Source organism: Schistocerca serialis, chromosome 2 (genome assembly GCF_023864345.2).
Source record: "Schistocerca serialis cubense isolate TAMUIC-IGC-003099 chromosome 2, iqSchSeri2.2, whole genome shotgun sequence".
NCBI classification, from domain to species: Eukaryota; Metazoa; Arthropoda; class Insecta; order Orthoptera; family Acrididae; genus Schistocerca; species Schistocerca serialis.
In genome coordinates this window covers 330156940-330179262 of record NC_064639.1, presented here as the reverse complement: position 1 = coordinate 330179262, position 22323 = coordinate 330156940, and the positions used below count along the sequence as shown (strand labels likewise).

Below are 22323 nucleotides of genomic sequence, written 5' to 3'. Positions count from 1 at the left end.
ACACTAAAATAACGTACGTTGAACTATTACAATGAAACCATTATGATAAAACATTACAAACAGACAATGAAGTTACTAGGACCAGTTGAACAGATCTTCTTTGTTTAGCACTTTTGAACGGGATGGCCGCATGGAAAGAATAATAAGCAAACAGAAGAGTGAATACGAAGTGGTGAAGCCTTTAAAAATTATATAGTCTTTATAAAACTAAACGATATGCCTGAAAATGAAAACTTACAATGTGAAGTATTACCGGTGAGACAAGAGCTTTTAAAGCGAAAACTATTCGAAGACTGAGCGTTTCTCAGGGATCTGTCGTTGATGTGGATGGGAACTTGTAGGATAGAAAGAAAAACAAATGGATGGTTAAGGGAACAAATTGGAGTGGAAAAAGTAATTAAGACGAAAATGAAACTGAGGTGGGTAGGACAATTATAAGGCAAGTAGGATAAGTAAGATTTTTCTTGAAATTGTAAGGAAAGAGCGAGACGACTATCAAACGCAAGATGATACTACAATGCCTACAGGGGCAATAGGTATACATATAAATGCAGAGGCAGATTCCTCACTTTTACAGGCAGACATTAACTAATCACAGCAACCTAACCTTGGACCGCGACCAGTCGTAGACCCATGTATGCTGCCTGGTAAAAGAAGTGAAGCAACCTGAAGTAGGGGAGGGAGGTGGGAGAAAACGCAATGAAGCCACGGATTGAGAGGGTATTTGATTTAATTTCAGTGATTATAAAATTGATTCAAAATGAGGCCACTAATCAACATGACATTGCTCCTCTTCTCGCCTAATTACCTATGCTGAGTCTGTTAGGATGGGTGTCGTTAAACCATTGTATGCTCTCCCGAGGCTAGCGAGTCCATAACTCCTACAACTGGTGACCTCCAGGATACTTGCACGGCGACGGAGTTGACGACCTGTCTGATATCAGACTTTCAAACAATGTCAGGTCAGGATAACACTGTCTCACACGAGAACGTGTCATCTCCGAGCCTTTCACAATGATCACCCAACATCTGCCGCTGTTCACGGCCCTCATATATAATATCATGACTGGTAACAACACTAAGCACAAAAAAATTCTAATGCCCTCTAATGACCGTTTTAACTGTAGCAGAGAATTGCAGCTCTAATCATTTACCGATCCACTGATGATGTGTAAGTGCACGAAGTCACAATGACATCCGAGGATGTCTTCTGCATGCTTCACTTTTTTGTCAAGCATTATGTTCCTTCCTATTTCTCCCACTGATTTTCTCCGTATACAATGGTGTCATGTAAAATAACTATGAAGGGATAAATCGACGTTTCAGTCGTGGTTACCGTGACTCTCTTCCTGATCTACAAGCTCCACTGTATTTAACCATGAGTCCACTATTGAGGATGGAATTACGAGATAATCTTAAACGACATTGTTGCTTTCTTGTGCCGTATGTAGATTCTTCACACTCCACTTTAACATAGTGACTTAACATCAATCTCGGTTGAGGATACATGACCGAAGCTCGATGATAAAATACACCAGTGGACCCAGAAGAAGGTAATTGAAACTAGAATGATCAGGAATGAATCAGGATGAGTGATGATGGCTGTTTGCAACTGTAGTCAATACGTTGATCATTGTATCACATCAGAAACATTCATATGCCCAGAAGTAATTCACTGAAATCTACTACGTCCGCAAAAGCCCATGTTTTTATTGCACTCTTAAAAAAACAAACAAAAAAAAACCACAAAAAGCCGTACCAAGAAGGAATTAACCGACTGGAAAGGAAATCTCTATATCTGATGAACATGAGCAGAAAAACAAATGATTACTATTTCCGAAAAATGGAGTGATTTATTCAAGAGAATGAGCTTCACAAACACGTAGGTGCACATTTGGCCCATCTTCAAACAGTTACTCTGTTTGGCATTGACTGATAGAGTGGTTGGCTGTCCTCCTGAGGCATATTCTGCCAAATTCTGTGCAACTCGAGTGTTAGATTACCAAAATCCCGAACTGCTGGGAGAGTCCTGGTCATAATGCTACGGACGCTCTCAATTGGCGAGATATTCGGAGACCTTGCTGGCCAATGTAGGTTTTCGCAAGCACGAAGAAAAGCAATAGAAAGTCTGGCCGTGTGCGGATGGGCATTATCTTGCTCAAATGTAAGCCAAGGATGTCTTACAATGAAAAGCAAGAAAATGGGACGCAGAATATTAAAAAAAAATGGTTCAAATGGCTCTGAGCACTATGGGACTTAACATATAAGGTCATCAGTCCCCTAGAACTTAGAACTACTTAAACCTAACTAACCTAAGGACGGCACACAACACCCAGCCATCACGAGGCAGAGAAAATCCCTGACCCCGCCGGGAATCGAACCCGGGAACCCGGGCGTGGGAAGCGAGAATACTACCGCACGACCACGAGATGTGGGCGACGCAGAATATCGTCGACGTACTGCTATGCTCTGAGGGTGCTACAGATAACAACGAAATGGGTCGTGTTATGAAAAGAAATGACACCCAAGATCACCACTTCGGGCTGTCGGGCCGTATCGCGAGCGACTTGTCTTCAGACACGTCTTTGCTTGCCATCGGAGCTCAGTTCGAAGCGGGACTCATCACTGAAGAAGCATCTACTCCAGTCAATGAGATTCCAGGCCGAAGTCGCCCCGGAGAGCTGCGAGACACTAATCAGATGTCACCCGCCATACAACCCAGCAACCAGATGTTGATCTAGGGTGCAGCACCTCTTTGGTGGTCATCCACAGCAGCCTAAGAGGAAAGCGGTACGTCTATGATATTCTACGCCCCGTTTTGTTGCCCTTCATGTTGAGCCATCCGCTGCTTACATTTCAGCAAGATAATGCCCTACCGCACTCGAAGAGTTTCTGCTGCTTGTCATTGTGCTTGCCAAACCCTACTTTGGTCAACAAGGTCGCTGGATCAACTGTAAAAGATTGAAGCATTAGGGGCACGCCCTCCAGTCATCTCGAGATTCTGATGATCTAAGCATCAGTTGGTCAGAATATGGCACGATATCCCTCACGACGACATCAAACAATTCTACCAACCAATGCGAAGCCAAATAACTGCTTACATACGGGTCTGACGTGGACCAAAGCGTTATTCACTTGCTCAATTTGTGGAGCTCTTTCTCTTCAATAAGTCAGCTAATTTTTTTGTAGTCGTAATCATTTGTTTGTCTGTAAATACGCATCACATCTACCGATTTCCGTTCCATCCTGATAATTCTTTCGTGTAGCGCCCTTTTCTTTTCTTTTTCTTAGAGTGTGTATACGAAATGACAAACTCGTCACCATTCGATGCATAGTCCGACGTTGTACCACGCATCTCGACCTGAAATCTTTAGGTAACGTGTTAAACAACATCCCTTGTGAACCCAACTTCGAGGAAATCACACATGAATTACGTGATTACAGAATGTTAGTATTTGGAAAGTGAAAGAGTCCTCACAATGGCTTGTGAATGTGTACCTTGGCAGCGTTGGAGGAGTAGGGTTCGTCGAAAAGTGACCACATCTTGGGCTTGAGGTGCTGCCACCAGGACATGGTGCCGTTGAAGTAGTCCTCCTCGAAGCCGAACTTGCGGGCGATCTCCTCGTCGCTGGGCTTCTCCGTGTCCAGGTCCAGCCTGTCCAGCACGGCCAGCGTCTCCTGCGTGTCCCGGTGCTGCCAACACAACAAAATAAACTCATAACGACTACTCTCGAAGCTCTGGGGACTTGGGTAAGCCGCATACTGAATAAGCTGTGGCAGCATCGCCGTAAACCCATATAAAATAAATAGCTGGGAAGAATGCTTGCTAAGGATGAAACAGGGAGTAGGTCAACAATCCATCCTCCCACTCCAGACGGACCGCCGCCAGTTGCTTAAGTTCTATGGTTCTGGTTACACGAAAAATATTTAATTAGAAGTAGACTTCACTTTCAGCCTTCCAATTTCGAGTTTTTGTTACTGTGTCTTTCAGTAGTTAAATGCACAGTAGCAGCATTAATAAACTACCTACAAAAGATATTCTAAGGCCACAAAAATTAATGTTATTCCGGAGGTGTCAGTGTTTTATACAGGATGAAACAGCTAAGACAGGCCATAGTAAATACATCCAGAAAGAATAAATCTATTGAGGTGTGTTTTTCGCCATGTTATAGCGGACAATACGGTAAATTTCCTGACGTTCGCAAGTAACTTTTATCGTTTATAATCATCGGAAGTGCGACACCGACTTTCTTGTCTTCTAACGCAACTATGTTGTTCTTCCTGTGTCATTTGAAGGAAGCTTCTAAGATAACTTCAGCAACGTAACATTATTGGAGTTGATCAAACAGTATCGAGACAACAGCCCCAGAAACCTCTGCCCCACCGTCAGGAGAAGAGGTTCCACAAACGAATGTCCAGTTACACCACATGTAAGCAAACGCGTAACCCAGATATGGTTCTTGTGCTTACCTATGAACCGGAAGTCCATCGCTCTACGTTCTGCTGCTGTAGCAATCATATAATTCTCTCTTAGAGCTATTTAAGACATTCACATTGTATACGACATTCGAAAACGTAAATATCGTTTATGTCGAATGGTTCAAAAATGGCTCTGAGCACTATGGGACTCAACGTCTGAGGTCATTAGTCCCCTAGAACTTAGAACTAGTTAAACCTAAGGACATCACAAACATCCATGCCCGAGGTAGGATTCGAACCTGCGACCGTAGCGGTCTTGCGGTTCCAGACTGCAGCGCCTTTAACCGCACGGCCACTTCGGCCGGCTATGTCGAATGTCGCAGACTATTAGAGCACTAGAGCTTTTCGTAGGTGATTGTCTACTCCTGTTCAATTATTTAGAAAAAGGAAATTTGTGCCAACAGCTGGACAATTTTATGTTTATTCTCTACCGGTTTTGGGTGTTACAATCACCTTCAAGGAGAAAAATACTGTATGGACTTAACTATTATTATTATGTGTAGGGTTATCACCAAAGTGCACTACCATAATTGTACCAAGACACAACGTGTTAAGATGGACTGTGTTAAGACGGACTATTACGACCATAAAAATCTTATATATTACATATGGCCCAAATAGGACGTAAATGTATCGTTGATCCATTGATGTATAATGCTTCTCTCCTTGGAGGCTAAAGTATCCCACGGGAAATAGCAGAAAACCAGTTGGAAGATGTGAAACAAAAATTTTAACAGCAGTAACACACAATGAAAATGTCACTAAGAGGAATCTCGGACGCACGAGAGGCATCAACATAAATACTATTCTGCGAACACTACATTTCAACGTACTTCATCCTCTTAACATTTTACTGCAATTACATCTTCACGACAATGACTTCCAAAATCGGTTACGGTTCTCCGAATGTTATCTACGCAAAGTGCAAAGTGATGTGGATATATACGCAAAAGTTTGTTTAAGGAAGAAGCGACGTTTAAAACGATGAGCAAGACAATCTTCGCAACATATCTTGATCATCAGTTGAAAATCCACGCTGACTCAAATAAATGGTTAAAATGATTGTTCTTGTTCTGTCAACATTAGGTGCCTAATTTTCGAGCCTGAAATCATTAATCCTTGTTTCATTGATGGGAATTTAAATACTCTCAAGTATCTCGACTTTCTAAGATATACTGCTGCCGTAGTTGTTGGAAGACACCCGCTTGACATAAGGCAATCTTTGTGGTACCAACATACGGATGTCCCTCCCATTCCCGCATGTAATGACACAACCTCTTAAGAGAACGTTCGGTGAGCATCTGAACAGTCGTTCAGGAAACGCGAAATGGTCTGCACACTCACTGGACTTAACACTTATCCATTCATACTTGTGGTGGAAATTAAAACAAGAGGCCTATTGGGAAATACAAACGACTCCGGAAGACAAGAAGCAATGCCTTAAAACACGAGCCTGTGCTGCCTTTAGCTGCAGATGGAATGTAGCGTGCAGTAGTATTTCTCCAGACTCACTTTATAGCGTATAACAATGCTCAGGGTCAGCATTTTTAGCACTTGGTTTTGACACCCGTGATAACAGACACACGAGCCATACCCCAGTTACGTGCTTGCTTGCATTTGACATAAGAGGGCAGACGTTTGTAGAACTTCTCGTCTCCTGACAGCGGGACAGTGGTTTGCGTTGCTGTTATCTTGATACTATTTGATCCTGTTCTATAAACGTCATATCGTTGAAGTTCTCTTGGAAAAGTCCTTTAAATGTCACAGAAGAAAGTGGATAGGTCCATCAGAAAAAAGAAAACATAGTCGCTGTCTTACTTTGGCGATTATAAACGACAAAAATTACTTACGGACGTTAGGAAATTTACCATATTGTGCTCCTTAACTTGGCGAAAACTGCACCTCGATATATTTAATCGTTTTCGATATATTTGGCGTGGTCTGTCTACGCTGCCTCAACCTGTATATTTACGTCTCTCGAATTTTGTAAGTCAGTCAAAATGTTTAGATAACTGCATTCATGAAAATGTGTTTAGAACAGGTGTACTACTCTTCTCTAGAGCACGTCACAATGCACACCCGACTCACTGACGAATACTTGCTACGCGCAAACTTTTCTGGTCTGGGCTTTATATCGTATAATGGAGATGAGATACTTCAAACACAAAGTGGTATAGTCTCTTTCCTAACAATTAGGTGTCACTTTGATTGGCGTTGTGATTGTGGTGTTCGCACGCACGATATTCGGTTGCCAGCTAGCTGAAACCCGGAAATATAATGTCTAACATCTATTAGATTTGTACGAGGTTAAGTCAATTATTATTCGCAATTTAGTTATATAGTTGTAGTACTGTCGTTTTACGTGGATGACGCAGGCTCTGTTCATTTGTTGTTACATCTTTGCAAATTTCAAGCTGCTAGGTTAGTTTCGCTATCGCTGCCGTGCTGTTAATCAAGGCTGCTCCGCTGTCTGTTTGCACCAAAGTAGAGCAACGTTCAGTGATACGTTTTTTTGTGGTCGGAAGGCGTATTAGGGGCCTGAATTCATCTACGACTTTTGGTTTTTGTTTTGCCACAATGGAGGGTCTACGAATGGACTGAAAAATTCCGAAATGGTCGCGCACTTGTTACGCACGATGAAAGAGCCGGACGACCGTTTACCGCCACAAATGAAGAAACCATTGAGTGTTCACGTGTAATGATTCTCTTACACAGACGATTAACTATTGACGAAGCGGCACAACGTATGCAAATTAGTCACGGTTCTGCCTACGGAATCATCCACAACAGACTTAGATTTCATAAAGTTTGTGCAAGATGGGTCCCAAAACAACTCACACAGTTGCCTAAGCAAACGTACTTTGACATCTGCCAAAAACATTTGGATCCCTATGGTAACAGAGGGGACAACTTCCTAGACAGAATCATTACTGGTGACGCAACATGGATCCATCATTACGAGCCGGAGAGTAAACAGCAGAGTATGGAATGGAAACGTCCAAATTCGCCTTGCAAGGAAAAGTTCAAGACCCAACCGTCCGCAAGAAACCTGATTCTTACGGCTTTTGGGACGCACAAGGTCCAGTACTGGAACATTATGGGGAAAGGGCACAACAATAAACAGTGTACGTTACAGTGAGATGGAAACGCCGAGGATTGCTGTCAAAAGGTGTTGTATTGTTGCACGACAATGCCCGTCTCCACTCTGCTGCCCACACTGCTGCCCACACTGCTGAAACGCTCCAGAAACTCAATTTTGAAGTCCTGGATCATCCTCCATAGAGTCCCAATCTTGTCCCTTCTGACTATCACTTGTTTGGTCCACTCAAACAGGCCTTAAGGGTCCTTCGATTTGCCTCGAACGAAGCAGTGAAAGAAGCGGTGCATTCCTGGCTCGCAGCTCAACTAAGCACCTTCTTTTATGAGGGCATCCGGAAGCTTCTACAACGATGGACCAAGTGCGTTGAAACGCAAGGAGACTATGTCGAAAACTGATGTTCTTTTAAGTTTCTTATTGGATTAGAATAAAATTTTATAACAACTTTGCGGACAATAATTCACTTACCCTCGCACCTATGGTGCGTCTGGAGATTGACTGAGAGTCCCGCAATCGCATACGTGATAAAAAATTATACAACCATCCTTGCAGACAAAGGTTATTTTAATTAAAGCTTCTGATTTCCTTTTCTTTCCTTATCTTCGTGGGAAATGTTTAAACTGATGATGTTAACGAAATAGACTACTATGGCAGGGGAGCGAGAGGGTGACTGGATATTTAAAGTCTCGCGCATCTTGTCATGCGCTGCAACTTGATTGGCTTTCGTACACCAGTTTGAGGGTGTTTCCCGGCTTGATAGACCGCAAATGTTCAAAACCAAATTTTTTGCCTCGACTTCCCCTATACGTCTGTCGTACGTCGTAAACCGTTGTCGTTTACACATTATATGCAAAAATTAATTGTTAACATTTTAAATTCTTTTGGGCCTTCAGCGTTATATATGTCATATCAGGAGATTATATGTACAGTAAGCCAATACGCTGCTAGATTCAAAGGCCTTATGTTAAGGTGTGATTATCTGGAACTATAAGTTTATAGCAACAGATTCCACTGCTGAGAGGTTACAGATCAAGAGTAACGGTTCTTAACCTTTCTAGCTATACAGATCACCCATTTTGTTAAAAAGGTTTAGAGGCCCAGTAACAATACATACAAGTAAAAAATGTAAACACACACACCTGTGAGTGTTTGAAAACATACTGTGAAACAAAGAGTGAAAAATATTAACATTTTTTTATAAAAAAAAGATTCATTTAACTGTCACAACTAGATGAAAAGTCAAAATCGAGTGTTCAGTGTTAAAAAGAGCTCAATAGGATTTTTAACATCGTTTTTTACGCACGAGACAATCAATATCTGGACTACAACTGGTTACTTTTAGACTTAAATCACCATCTACAGTCAGTATGTTCGTGTATTTATTTTCAAAAAGAAGTAAAGTTGGAGACGCTCGTTCACGTACACAGTTTTTAGAAATGCACATGAAGTGTCTCGGTGAATTGTAATTCAGAATTATTTCCATGGCGCTGAGCGAAGTGGAGTAGTGGCTAACACCCTTTAATCGCATTCGAGTGACCCGTGTAGACTTAACGGGACGGCCATGCAGATAACGGATTTCTGCGGGCGAACAGGTTACTCCATGCAAATGCCGGGATGGTTCCTTAAATGGGTTTGTCCTCCACCAGTACGAAATCCGAGACAAACCCTGCCTCTCATTATCTTAGCTGTGTACAGGACGTAAAACACAAATTGTCCTTCCTTCTTACGTCCGGATATTAAATGAAAAAACTTCAGACGAGTCATTCTTGCGAACAGTTGTGTCCTAGAAACTACCGACTCTACAAATTACGGTCGGATTGCAACACGTTATGCGTTTTTCATGAGCAGCCAGCAAAGGCCGAAGGGGTGTACAATCCAGCCGCCTGGTGGCACACGATATTCGAAATTTTCAACGTAAAACAAAAAATACTGGGAGGCTGGCTAATCAGCTTCTTTTGATCTACTTTTTCTGTGTCTTAAAAAATCTGGGTACTCTTCAACATGACCGAACGGACCACTTCCTTGTGACTTCAACTGTTATTTCACTCTGTACTCGCTGACCTTGACGACTGGCGATCACACCCCCGAAGCTCCCGACAGATTTTATTTTGTCTTGGACTCTCGAACAGCTTTCACGGCCCAAAAATGGTTGACAACCTATGGCTTGGGAACCGACGATCTAGAGGATAACAATTTCGTCTGTATTACATCTATGGCACGTAGCAATGGTAGGTATTAGACAGCGACATCGTTAACGATGTATTACGAAAATAGGTTGACAGTGATCATGGAGCCGAAATAAGTTACTGTTGGAAAAAATAAAATATTAATAAACAGTTTTTGATTACACCATGAATTTGGCTCATTACACTTACAGAAATTAATTGCTTTCCTGCCTCTCCGATACTTGTTTGAGGCCTTCCCCCTATCCGTAACGCTGGAACATTATCCAATTCGAACACCTGCTGTAGATTCCGTTTTCCGTTGCTACCACGGTTGAGGAAACAGTAAGATGTTTCTGGCAAACTGATACTCATATGGAGATAGCAGATCCTATGCTCACATCAATATTATTCCGTCACCTCACTGTGTGATCTGTTTGACACGTTTCTATTTAGATAAACGCAACCACCCTTCATTTAATGCTTGCCTCTTGAGCTACCGACTCATTAGCAAACCATTCGTAAATCGCTCCACGTTATACGTAGTAGGCAGAAACATTTCTAAATGCTACCAGCGTCCAACTGCAATATTGTTACTATCTTTGCCCACCTACGTCCGTTGAGAATGAGCAAAGATGTGTGGTGGTGACATCAGTCCCATAGTTCAGAGGTAGATATGGGTGATATGCCTGCACTCCGTCTGCTGTTCAAAATGTAAATGACCAGTGTCATTTTTAAGATGTTACAGACGGTCACTATATGGTGCAGCTGACCTGAGTTCCTACCGTGGTTGTGATGTTTGTAATTTGTTATTATTAAAAGTAAAGACAGCCCGGTAATTAGCTAAGCACTTTGTTTACAGTGAACCTTTAAAGCTGCATTGTTGTGAAAAAACTGATAACTGATGTCATACTTTCAATGGATATACTTTTACTGTGTAAAGATTGTAATCTAACTATCTTGAGTGTTTGGAAACTGGTAAAAAGGGATGGAGCAGAGTAAAGAATTGTGGGAGAATGCGGGCTTGGTAGTAGGAATGAGAGAGAAGGAAGACTGAGTTCTACAGCCAATTTCAGCTAGTAAAGGCGAGTACACTGTTTAAAAATCACAGGAGGAGGACGTATTCTTAGTCTGGAGATACGGTAAGATTGCAGGTGGATTACATCATGGATAGACAGAGATTTCGAAATCACTTATTAAACTGAATGTTGTACACAGGAGCAAATAAAAGACCCCAATAACAATTTAGTAATGATGAAGAGCATATTTTAAGATAATCATCCGTATGAACCAATGTGCAAAGCAGTGGGATGCATTTGAATTTGACTGGGTGTTGTGTGCTGTCCTTAGGTTAGTTAGGTTTAAGTAGTTCTAAGTTCTAGGGACTGATGACCATAGATGTTAAGTCCCATAGTGCTCAGAGCCATTTGAACCATTTTTTTTTGTATTTGAATTTCTTTGGGGGTATAGGTACTGCAATAATGAGTATTACAGTAGGATGTTTAGTTGAAAAGTAACGGACATCTCCAAAAAGAACTCAGGACAGACAGACATACACTACTGGCCATTAAAATTGCTACACCACGAAGATGACGTGCTACAGACGCGAAATTTAACCGACAGGAAGAAGATGCTGTGATATGCAAATGTTTAGCTTTTCAGAGCATTCGCACAAGATTGGCGCCGGTGGCGACACCTACAACGTGCTGACATGAGGAAAGTTTCCAACCGATTTTTCATACACAAACAGTAGTTGACCGGCGTTGCCTGGTGAAACGTTGTTGTGATGCCTCGTGTAAAGAGGAGAAATGCGTACCATCACGTTTCCGACTTCCCGGATTGTAGCATATCGCGACTGTGGTTTATCGTATCGCGACATTGCTGCTCGCGTTGGTGGAGATCCAATGACTGGTAGCAGAATATGAAATCGATGGGTTCAGGAGGGTAATTCGGAACGCCATGCTGGATCCCAACGGCCTTGTATCACTAACAGTCGAGATGAAAGGCACCTTATCCGCATGGCTGTAATGAATCGTACAGCCACGTCTCGATCCCTGAGTCAACAGATGGGGACGTTTGCAAGACAACAACCACCTGCACGAACAGTTCTACGACGTTTGCTGCAGCATGGACTATCAGGTCGGAGACCATGGCTGCGGTTACCCTTGACGCTGTATCACAGACACGAGCGGATGAGATGGTGTACTCAGTGACGAACCTGGGTGCACGAATGCCACACGTAATTTTTTTGGATGAATCCAGGTTCTGTCTACAGCATCATGATGGTCGCATCCGTGTTTGACGACATCGCGGTGAACGCACATTGGAAGCGTGTATTCGTCATCGCCATACTGGCGTATCACCCGGCGTCATGGTATGGGGTGCCACTGGTTACACGTCTCGGTCACCTCTTGTTGGCATTGACGGCACTTTGAACATTGAACGTTACATTTCAGATGTGTTACGACCCTTGGTTCTATCCTTCATTCGATCCCTGTGAAACCATTGATTTCAGCAGGATAATCCACGACCGCATGTTGCAGGTCCTGTACGGGCCTTTCTGAATACAGGAAATGTTGAACTGCTGCCCTGGCCAGCACATTCTCCAGATTTCTCACCAACTGAAAACGTATGGTCAATGGTGGCCGAGCAACTGGCTCGTCACAATACGCCAGTCACTACTCTTGATGAACTGTGGTATCGTGTTGAAGCTGCATGGACAGCTGTACCTGTACACGCCATCCAAGCTCTGTTTCACTCAATGCCCAGGCGTATGAAGGCCGTTATTACGGCCACAGGTGGTTGTTCTGGGTACTGATTTATCAGGATCTATGCACCTAAATGGCGTGAAAATGTAATCACAAGTCAGTTCTAGTATAATGTATTTGCCCAATGAATACCCGTTTATCATCTGCATTTCTTCTTGGTGTAGCAATTTTAATGGCCAGCAGTGTAATTACGAGAATACAACTGCGAAGAAACCTTGGGAAATAAAAGAAGTTTTTTAGTTGATCGACATCATAAGTCACTTACGAATGAAATGGATGGGAAGAAGAGGATAATGGAAGTCTGGAGCACAACATTGCATGGAATTGAAACAATCCTTCTGAGATGTGTACACAAGCAAACTGACCATTAGGTGGACTTTAACGTAAGTAATGAGGAGGTTTCCTACAAAACTGACGAAGAAGGAAATATGTGGAAAACATTGACAAGGAGATGAGATATGTTGATACTGTAACGGAAAAGCCTTACATTTACTTTTTGCTAACGATTTGTTACTGAAACTGATAACTAGTAAACGATAATTTCACCTTAGAAAAGATTGCTGTATAAATGTTGAATGATTAGCAATTTATCAAAGTATTAAATTGTTATGCACATATTTATTTGAAACAACGTCTGTTCTCCTCCTGATGAAAGAAGATATTATATCAAAGAAATAGGTGCCACTCAACTAATCAAATATGGAAGCCAGTTACGTACTTTGACTACCAAGCCTCTTCCCTTATCGTGTCCGTTTCTGGAACACCTTTTCTTTGGGAGAAAATGAGCAATAGCTTGATCGCAGCGGACACTGTCGTTGACAGATCCCAATTGGTGGGGGAGGGGGGGGGGGGGTGCAGTGTAACAGGCAAGCTATTGATATTTTCTTTCGTAATGAGTAGTTTTTTTCTGAACAGAGACGTTTTAGAAAGAAAGCATGGTGATTGTTTTTTGGGAAAAATTTGGTAGCAATTTGCAGTAAATGACTTTACATTCAATTGCAACTACCTCAAATCGTATCAAAATGTTATTTTTAACTAAAAACGATATTTCAATTAACGTAATAATTTGTGAGGTAAATTTTCATTATAAAACGCATTGCAAGAGTACTTTATAAAATACACTTGCTTAATTCCTCAAGAAAACAGTTAATCAAAAAAATATAATAAGAAGCAACTTCATTTTCATTCGAAAATTAGATTAAATTTATTGCTAAAGGACTAATCTTTTTTTTTAGCTTAATTCTATTACCAAAAACTAAAGTTTCATTCATTCAGTGATAATTTCATTAACAATTTGAACTGCGTTTGAAAATTATTTTCAAAATTTATCCTTTAAGGACTGGCGTCCGAATTTTCGTAGACAGTATTAATTATTTTCAGAAGGTTAATCACTTTCGGGTAGAACATACTAAAGGTGAGTTCGTACTGGTTCTTGGCACAGTTGTAAAAACAGACACTTTGTTTTACAGGAGGCATCTGAGATGTCAAAGGAATAACTAGCCGTGTTAAAGATTTCTGTACATAGACCCGTGGTCTAAGGGAGCCGGCACGGTAGCTCAGCGTGTTCGGTCAGAAAGCCGGTTGGCCTCTGTAATAAAAAACTGAGTGGAAGGATCAACCACCGAACTTGAACAGGATGTCTTGCGACGTCCGCAACGACCGAACACAACGATCAATAACGAACAAAATGCAAAAAAAAAGAAAAAAAGGGGTAGTGCCTGTGATTAATAATAAAAACGTCTTTGGTTCCGGGTTCGATCCCCGCCACTGCCTAAATTTTGATAAATAATCAGCATTGGCAGCCGAAGACTTCCGGCGTAAGAAGTCAGCCTCATTCTGCCAACGGCCTTGTCAAAGAGGGCGGAGGAGCGGATAGAGGTTCAGGGTACTCTCTTGTCCAAGGGGTGGAAAATTGCCCTTAAAGGTGGAAGAATCAGCAACGATCAACGGCATGAGGATGCAGAAGGCAATGGAAACCACTGCATTAAAGACACGTAACGTGTATCCACAGGACATGTGACCTGTAATTGAGGAAGTGTCATGACGATCTTTCCATTGGCAAAAGATTCCGGAATAGTCCCCCATTCGGATCTCCGGGAGGGGACTGCCAAGGGGGATAACGTTCTACGAGTCGGGGCGTGGAATGTCAGAAGCTTGAACGTGGTAGGGAAACTAGAAAATCTGAAAAGGGAAATGCAAAGGCTCAATCTAGATATAGTAGGGGTCAGTGAAGTGAAGTGGAAGGAAGACAAGGATTTCTGGTCAGATGAGTATCGGGTAATATCAACAGCAGCAGAAAATGGAATAACAGGTGTAGGATTCGTTATGAATAGCAAGGTAGGGCAGAGGGTGTGTTACTGTGAACAGTTCAGTGACCGAGTTGTTCTAATCAGAAACGACAGCAGACCAACACCGACAACGATAGTTCAGGTATACATGCCGACGTCGCAAGCTGAAGATGAACAGATAGAGAAAGTGTATGAGGACATTGAAAGGGTAATGCAGTATGTAAAGGGGGACGAAAGTGTAATAGTCATGGGCGACTGGAATGCAGTTGTAGGGGAAGGAGTAGAAGAAAAGGTTACTGGAGAATATGGGCTTGGGACAAGGAATGAAAGAGGAGAAAGACTAGTTGAGTTCTGTAACAAGTTTCAGCTAATAATAGCGAATACCCTGTTCAAGAATCACATGAGGAGGAGGTATACTTGGAAAAGGCCAGGAGATACGGGAAGATTTCAATTAGATTACATTATGGTCAGACAGAGATTCCGAAATCAGATACTGGATTGTAAGGCGTACCCAGGAGCGGATACAGACTCAGATCGCTGAAGACATCGAAAAAGATATGATTGTCGGAAGGACAGACTCAGCATACAGGAAAGTCAAAACAACCTTTGGTGACATTAAATCAACGGTGGTAACATTAAGAGTGCAACGGGAATTCCACTGTTAAATGCAGAGGACAGAGCAGATAGGTGGAAAGAATACATTGAAAGCCTCTATGAGGGTGAAGATTTGTCTGATGTGATAGAAGAGGAAACAGGAGTCGATTTAGAAGAGATAGGGGATCTAGTATTAGAATCGAAATTTAAAAGAGCTTTGGAGGACTTACGGTCAAATAGGGCAGAACGGATAGATAAGATTCCATCAGAATTTCAAAAATCATGGGGGGAAGTGGCAACAAAACGACTATTCACGTTGGTGTGTAGAATATATGAGTCTGGCGATATACCATCTGACTTTCGGAAAAGCATCATCCATACAATTCCAAAGACGGCAAGAGCTGACAAGTGCGAGAATTATCGCACAATCAGCTTAACAGCTCATGCATCGAAGCTGCTTACAAGAATAATACACAGAAGAATGGAAAAGAAAATTGAGAATACGCTAGGTGACGATTAGTTTGGCTTTAGGAAAAGTAAAGGGACGAGAGAGCCAATTCTGACGTTACGGCTAATAATGGAAGCAAGGCTAAAGAAAAATCAAGACACTTTCATAGGATTTGTCGGCCTGGAAAAAGCGTTCGACAATATAAAATGGTGCGAGCTGTTCGAGATTCTGAAAAAAGTAGGGGTAAACTATAGGGAGAGACGGGTCATATACAATATGTACAACAACCAAGAGGGAATAATAAGAGTGGACGATCAAGAATGAAGTGCTCGTATTAAGAAGGGTGTAAGACAAGGCTGTAGCCGTTCGCCCCTACTCTTCAATCTGTACATCGAGGAAGCAATGATGGAAATAAAAGAAAGATTCAGGAGCAGATTTAAAATACAAGGTGAAAGAATATCAATGATACGATTCGCTGATGACATTGCTATCCTGAGTGAAAGTGAAGAAGAATTAAATGATCTGCTGAACGGAATAAACAGTCTAAGTATGGTTTGAGAGTAAATCGGAGAAAGACGAAGGTAATGAGAAGTAGTATAAATGAGAACAGCAAGAAACTTAACATCAGGATTGATGGACACGAAGTCAATGAAGTTAAGGAATTCTGCTACCTAGGCTGTAAAATAACCAATGACGGACGGAGCAAGGAGGACATCAAAAGCAGACTCGCTATGGCAAAAAAGGCATTTCTGGCCAAGAGAAGTCTTCTAATATCAAATACCGGCCTTAATTTGAGGAAGAAATTTCTGAGGATGTACGTCTGGAGTACAGCATTGTATGGTAGTGAAACATGGACTGTGGGAAAACCGGAACAGAAGAGAATCGAAGCATTTGAGATGTGGTGCTATAGACGAATGTTGAAAATTAGGTGGACTGATAAGGTAAGGAATGAGGAGGTTCTACGCCGAATCGGAGAGGAAAGGGATATGTGGAAAACACTGATAAGGAGAAGGGACAGGATGATAAGGCATCTGCTAAGACATGAGGGAATGACTTCCATGGTACTATAGGGAGCTATAGAGGGCAAAAACTGTAGAGGAAGGCAGAGATTGGAATACGTCAAGCAGATAATTGAGGACGTAGGTTGCAAGTGCTACTCTGAAATGAAGAGATTAGCACAGGAAAGGAATTCGTGGCGGGCCGCATCAAACCAGTCAGTAGACTGATGACCAAAAAAATAAAAAAAGATTTCTGGTCTATGAATCCAACATAATTTGATCGACGTTCAAATGTCGATTCCTATCAATTGATGTAAGGAAAGGCAAAATAATAATAATAATAATAATAATAATAATAATTTCGGATGAGGAATTCTATAATCCGTACACTACATCGTAAAAAGAGATGAAAGATGCATACACAACCGTAGGAGCCGGAGCAATGAACTGTTTGTGTATTCAAAGGTTAACTTTTGCTATACCGTACTAGCGGGAACCATTGCTTCATAGGATCTAACAAGTTACCGCTTAACAGTATACTACAATGTGTGTGTTAAAATGATTTTTAGCCAAACTACAATAAGGAAAACAGCCGAAAAAGACTAATCATCTTTTGTCATGTTAATGTTAACTATTTTAAAGTAGGTCAAAGACCTTACTGACGAAGAGAAACACACAATTAATGTATCATATCATGCATTCATCTGATTTTTGCCGAGGTACTTACTTGTTTGTTTAATTTCCCCCTATGTTACACAAGAAATGCTTGGACAGCTATCGGAAAAATCTGTCGAACCTTCAGAAACTTGAAAAATGTTTCCGAAATAGTATCAACGCATGCAAAGGTGTATAAATTTTCAAACCCAATAACTCGACGAGGAATAAAACGATTGGTTAAAAATTGATGTTTTTACATTGTTCTTATAAAAAGTTAAAATGTGGCCCTCATATGATCTTCAGGAGTGACAGCAGTTTTTTTGCACTCTGTGCAGAAGGTTCTTATGGTGGCGGTTTTTTTCCATATGGATGTACGAGAATGCTGCAATAAAAAGCTTCAAAGTCGCTCATTGTGACGCACACTGCCGATGACTGGTACAAGATATCCCAGCCTCGTGTCTCATCAAACTATTCTGTCTGCCTTGAAAGAAACACATTCCATTCTCCGCAACGAAGCAGCCACGTGTAAATCAGCCGTCCATGATTGACATTTCATGATGAAACCAGTAAAAACCTTCTTCCGATGCCATTCACGTTGACTCTTAACCTGAGAATAACGAAAATCTTTTGATTATAATGGAAAACTCCAAAGTTCGACATGTATGTAAAATCTGCTGTATCAAAGTTATTATAATTAGTACCAGATTTAGAAATCCATCTTCAATGGAAGTATATAATCTTTTAAAATATTAAAACATTGATTCATTATCAAGATTTTAAACATGACTGAAACAGCAACTGTTGAAATTCTTCACGCTAAATGATAGCAGCGAAACAGTTGCGGGATAAAGATTTATTAAAATTCTTGACACGGTTTCGGTACAATTAAATATACCTTCATAAGAAGTAAAATACACTAAAATCACATCCTGCACTGGGGATACATAAAACAATTGTGCAAAAGGCGTCGTCATTTATGTTGTATAAATGGAGATCATGTTTTAACTACTGACGACGCTTTTGGCACAATTTTTTTATGTAACTCCAGTGCAGGATGTGTTTTTAGTGTATTTTACTTCTGATGAAGGTATATTTAGATATACCGAAACCGTGTCAAGAATTTTAATAAATCTTTATCCTACAACTGTTTGACTGCTATCATTTACCGTGAAGATTCATTATCATTTAGTAATTTAAAAGTCTTGAATGCTTCCTGCTTCGCAGCTTTTAGATATTTGTTACGGACAACTTCTAAACGCCATGAAATACTCTTAAAATATTAATTAACCAAACTGATATTCGGATGCATAGCCTGTCGTCCGTGGCATCTGATACGGAGGAATCAATCTCTGTAACTTGACAGCTGTATAAAAAACAGCAGAAACGTAAGTCTACATAACCTTATGTATCTCTACATCAGTGGCATGGGCGTCAGTTATAAACCCTTATGACGTTCAGCATGATGTGTATCTTGAAAACAAACAACCATGTAGATATCTAGAACCCAATTACAACAAAAATTACGTTAGTATATGAAACTCATGCTGTTTAGATGATGTTTTTCAAGAAATTTAATAGTATGATGCCCGAAAGCGAATAAATATATTTCGTTTCGAATTAATAAATCAAGTGGAGATATATTATACAATCGCGACTCATACCACAGACATTCTCCCACTTCATAATGTTTCAGATCGACAAGCTCCTTACATGGAACTTTTCTCCAGAGAAAGAGGACAGTGTGATTTATCACCAGTGTAACATTCCAGGACGAATTTTGATGTGAAAGATACTAGAATCTAGGACCGTCAGCAAATAACGAAATTTTGCTTATTATTTCCACAAATTCAGAGGTTACTTGGGGATCTAGAGAGTGCGAAATTTAATTCACGTCGTTGCCACCTATGACAGCAACAAGGGGCCTAACCTAACTGGGCACCGAGTCTGATTACGTATGAAACATTAGATGCTGATTCAGGTCTGTGACAGAGTTCATCAGAGGTAATGGCTGGCGAGTAATACGTGCTCGTCTCTCGGTAACCCACTGTCAAATGTTTTCTAAGGGTGGCAGATCTGAAGAGCGTACACCCTAAATTCTTGCGTTATTTTAATGAAAGATAACTTCACGAGGACTTGAAACATACGACACAACTGTCAGTCTCAACACATCATAAATGTAACGTCTGCTGCCCAAATTATCTGCTACGCAAATCAGATATTATCATTGGCTTGTGTACCGGATGGCACCCATTACCATGACAACATGCTAGGCCCGAACTCAATCAGGTAACGTTTGTTCTCCTTGGAGCCTTATCGCATGTGACGCAGAACGAGAACTCACCTGAAAAGGTGACACTCTTCCATCCGGTGTTATTGTTGGGAGCAAATCTGCTGCCACGCCATACTCTGCTGCCAGCTCAAGGGAAGCAGCAACAATGGTCGCCGTGCTGACAATCCGTTGTGCTCCAGATACTGCAGCACTGATCCCGTAGATTCTTATCTTGCAACAATCAAGTCTATTTCCTGACTCAAAATACGCAAAGTATAATATCTCTGCCCTCTTGAGCATTAGTCATGTGAGGCTCTTTCGTAACGTTGAGAATGGCAGTCCTGAACGAGAATTCCAATCAACATCAGCAGCAATATCGTCGAAAGATAATCTGTACTCTCGACAGGTCCCGATCCTGTTGCCGTGTAATTCCGACACCTATTAGTACCCTGGTACGCGGTGGTTCTTCTTAGACAACACGTATCACGAATTTTCTAATAATCACACAACGTTCAAATCGGATAACTGAACGAGAAATCTGCTGGATAGCCTTTCCTCATTTACAGATTTGAGATAACGTTACCCCTACATAGTCTGTGCCGTCGCATGTAAATACTATCATTTTGCATATCCAAGCGTGTAGTGTATTTCATTCCCATTTGATGTGTGTCGCATGCTTTCTTAAATGTACTGCAACTTGCATAGTCAGCGGTGTGTCTTTTTTTTTTTTTTTTTTTTTTTTTTTTGTTACGGTCTTCTGTCCGAAGTTAAGTTTGATATAGCTGTAAACACTATTCTATCCTGGCTTCTCTCTTCATCTGTGCCTTACTGTCCATCTGACATTACTTGCTTTATTCAAGCCTTGGTCTCCCTCAAATATTGGTTTTACCACCTGCACTTCCCTCCATCGCCAAATTTTCCATTTCTTCTGGCTTAGGATTTGCCCCACCTACCGTGTTCTTCTTTTAGGATGTGCCATAAATTTCAGTTCACCCCAAACTGAATCAGTACCTCCTCAAATCACCCATCTAACCTTCAACATTCTTCTACAGCACTACACTGCGGAAGCTCTAATCTTTTCTTATCTGATCTGTTTATCGTCCGTATTTCACTTCCAAGCAAGATTGCACTCGAGTCAAATATTTATTGAAAGCACGAGTTTTTAAGGACTCACAATGTTCATAAATTCTTCAACTTGTAAAGCGCTATACAAATAGAAATGCGCTAACAGATCTAATGCAGAACCTGGGCCTTGTAAGCACCAAGCTGGAAAGGGGAAAAATTTTATAGCCATAAAGACGATACGGCTACTTTTTCACCCTCATATTTTAGAGGCGGTGTTTAAATCTTAAAACATGTGGCAGCTGTTTTTGGATCTGTCAGATTTGTTTCAGCCAATTTTTATTTGGCAGAATGATTTCAGCCTGCTTGTCAAAACGGTAAAAATGTTGCAGAAATTTGTACATTACAAATACCATAGAGTAAGGTCTTCTTTCCAGAGTAATAATAGATGCTTTAAAAGCCAATGACCTGTTTGAAATCATTTGGAAAGGAGAAACTGTGACCAATCTGATGGTTCTCGTCATTCACAGTTATTCCTGTCGAATGAAGGCAATGGAAGGGAAGGCACAATCTATTACAGTCAATCCCATACAGACTACTTCAGTCGTAACGTCTGGTGCATTTCCAGAATTCTCTTGCGCCCTGATGCGAAATACATAACAGTAACATTTTAGTGGTGGTTCCAGTGTGAATGCATATTTATGTCTTCTCTGTGAAGAAAAAAAAAAAAAAAAAAGGTTGATTCTCAGCAAATTCTTTTCTCAACGAATCTAGTCAATAATCTGGTAGTTATGAAAATTATTGGGAGACATCATTCAAAACGTGCTGAAAGTTTTAAGACTTCAAACAATAAACAGGCAAATGTGCGGAAGGTTTGGACGTCAGAAATGAAGTATTCGTTTACAGCAAAGGAGACGAACGAGGAAGGCCGACAGAGACGAACACCTTCACTGGGTGCCAACTCCCCGTCTTCATTGTCGCCACCAGTTTTGCAGCAATGCCGTCATCATGTGCGACTCAGTTCTTACGTCACATAATAGTAAAGGGTAAGAAATTAAAATTTTCATCAAAACTCACTCGCATTGTCACAGGCAATATCAATTTAAACCAGAGACAGAGGCTGGAACAGAAAGCATGTCACAAGTGGGTCAGGTATTCGGCACATCAGGAGACCATCCACCGTGTGAGAAATACACATTCAGCAGAAAGAAGATTGTGACAGAAAACCAAAGGAAGAGAGAAATGGTTCAAATGGCTCAGAGCACTATGGGTCTTAACTTATGAGGTCATCAGTCCCCCAGAACTTAGAACTACTTAAACCTAACTAACCTAAGGACGTAACACACATCCATGCCCGGGGCAGGATTCGAACCTGCGACCGTAGCGGTCGCGAGGTTCCAGACTATAGCGCCTAGAACCGCTCGGCCACTCTGGCCGGCAAAGGAAGAGATATTCGTTAGCTTGTAAGACGTGATGCAAGAAACTGTATCTCTTAAGGGGA

General features: G+C 41.3%; 1 protein-coding gene across 1 annotated transcript in view; it reads right to left on the bottom strand.

The window, feature by feature from the left end:
- LOC126457140 (potassium voltage-gated channel protein Shaw-like) overlaps positions 1-22323 on the bottom strand; it is a 363860-nt gene that overhangs the window by 50446 nt on the left and 291091 nt on the right. The window contains exon 3 of the mRNA XM_050093208.1: positions 3499-3693. Within this exon, the coding sequence (XP_049949165.1) occupies positions 3499-3693 (195 nt within the window). The remainder of the gene's footprint in view (positions 1-3498; positions 3694-22323) is intronic.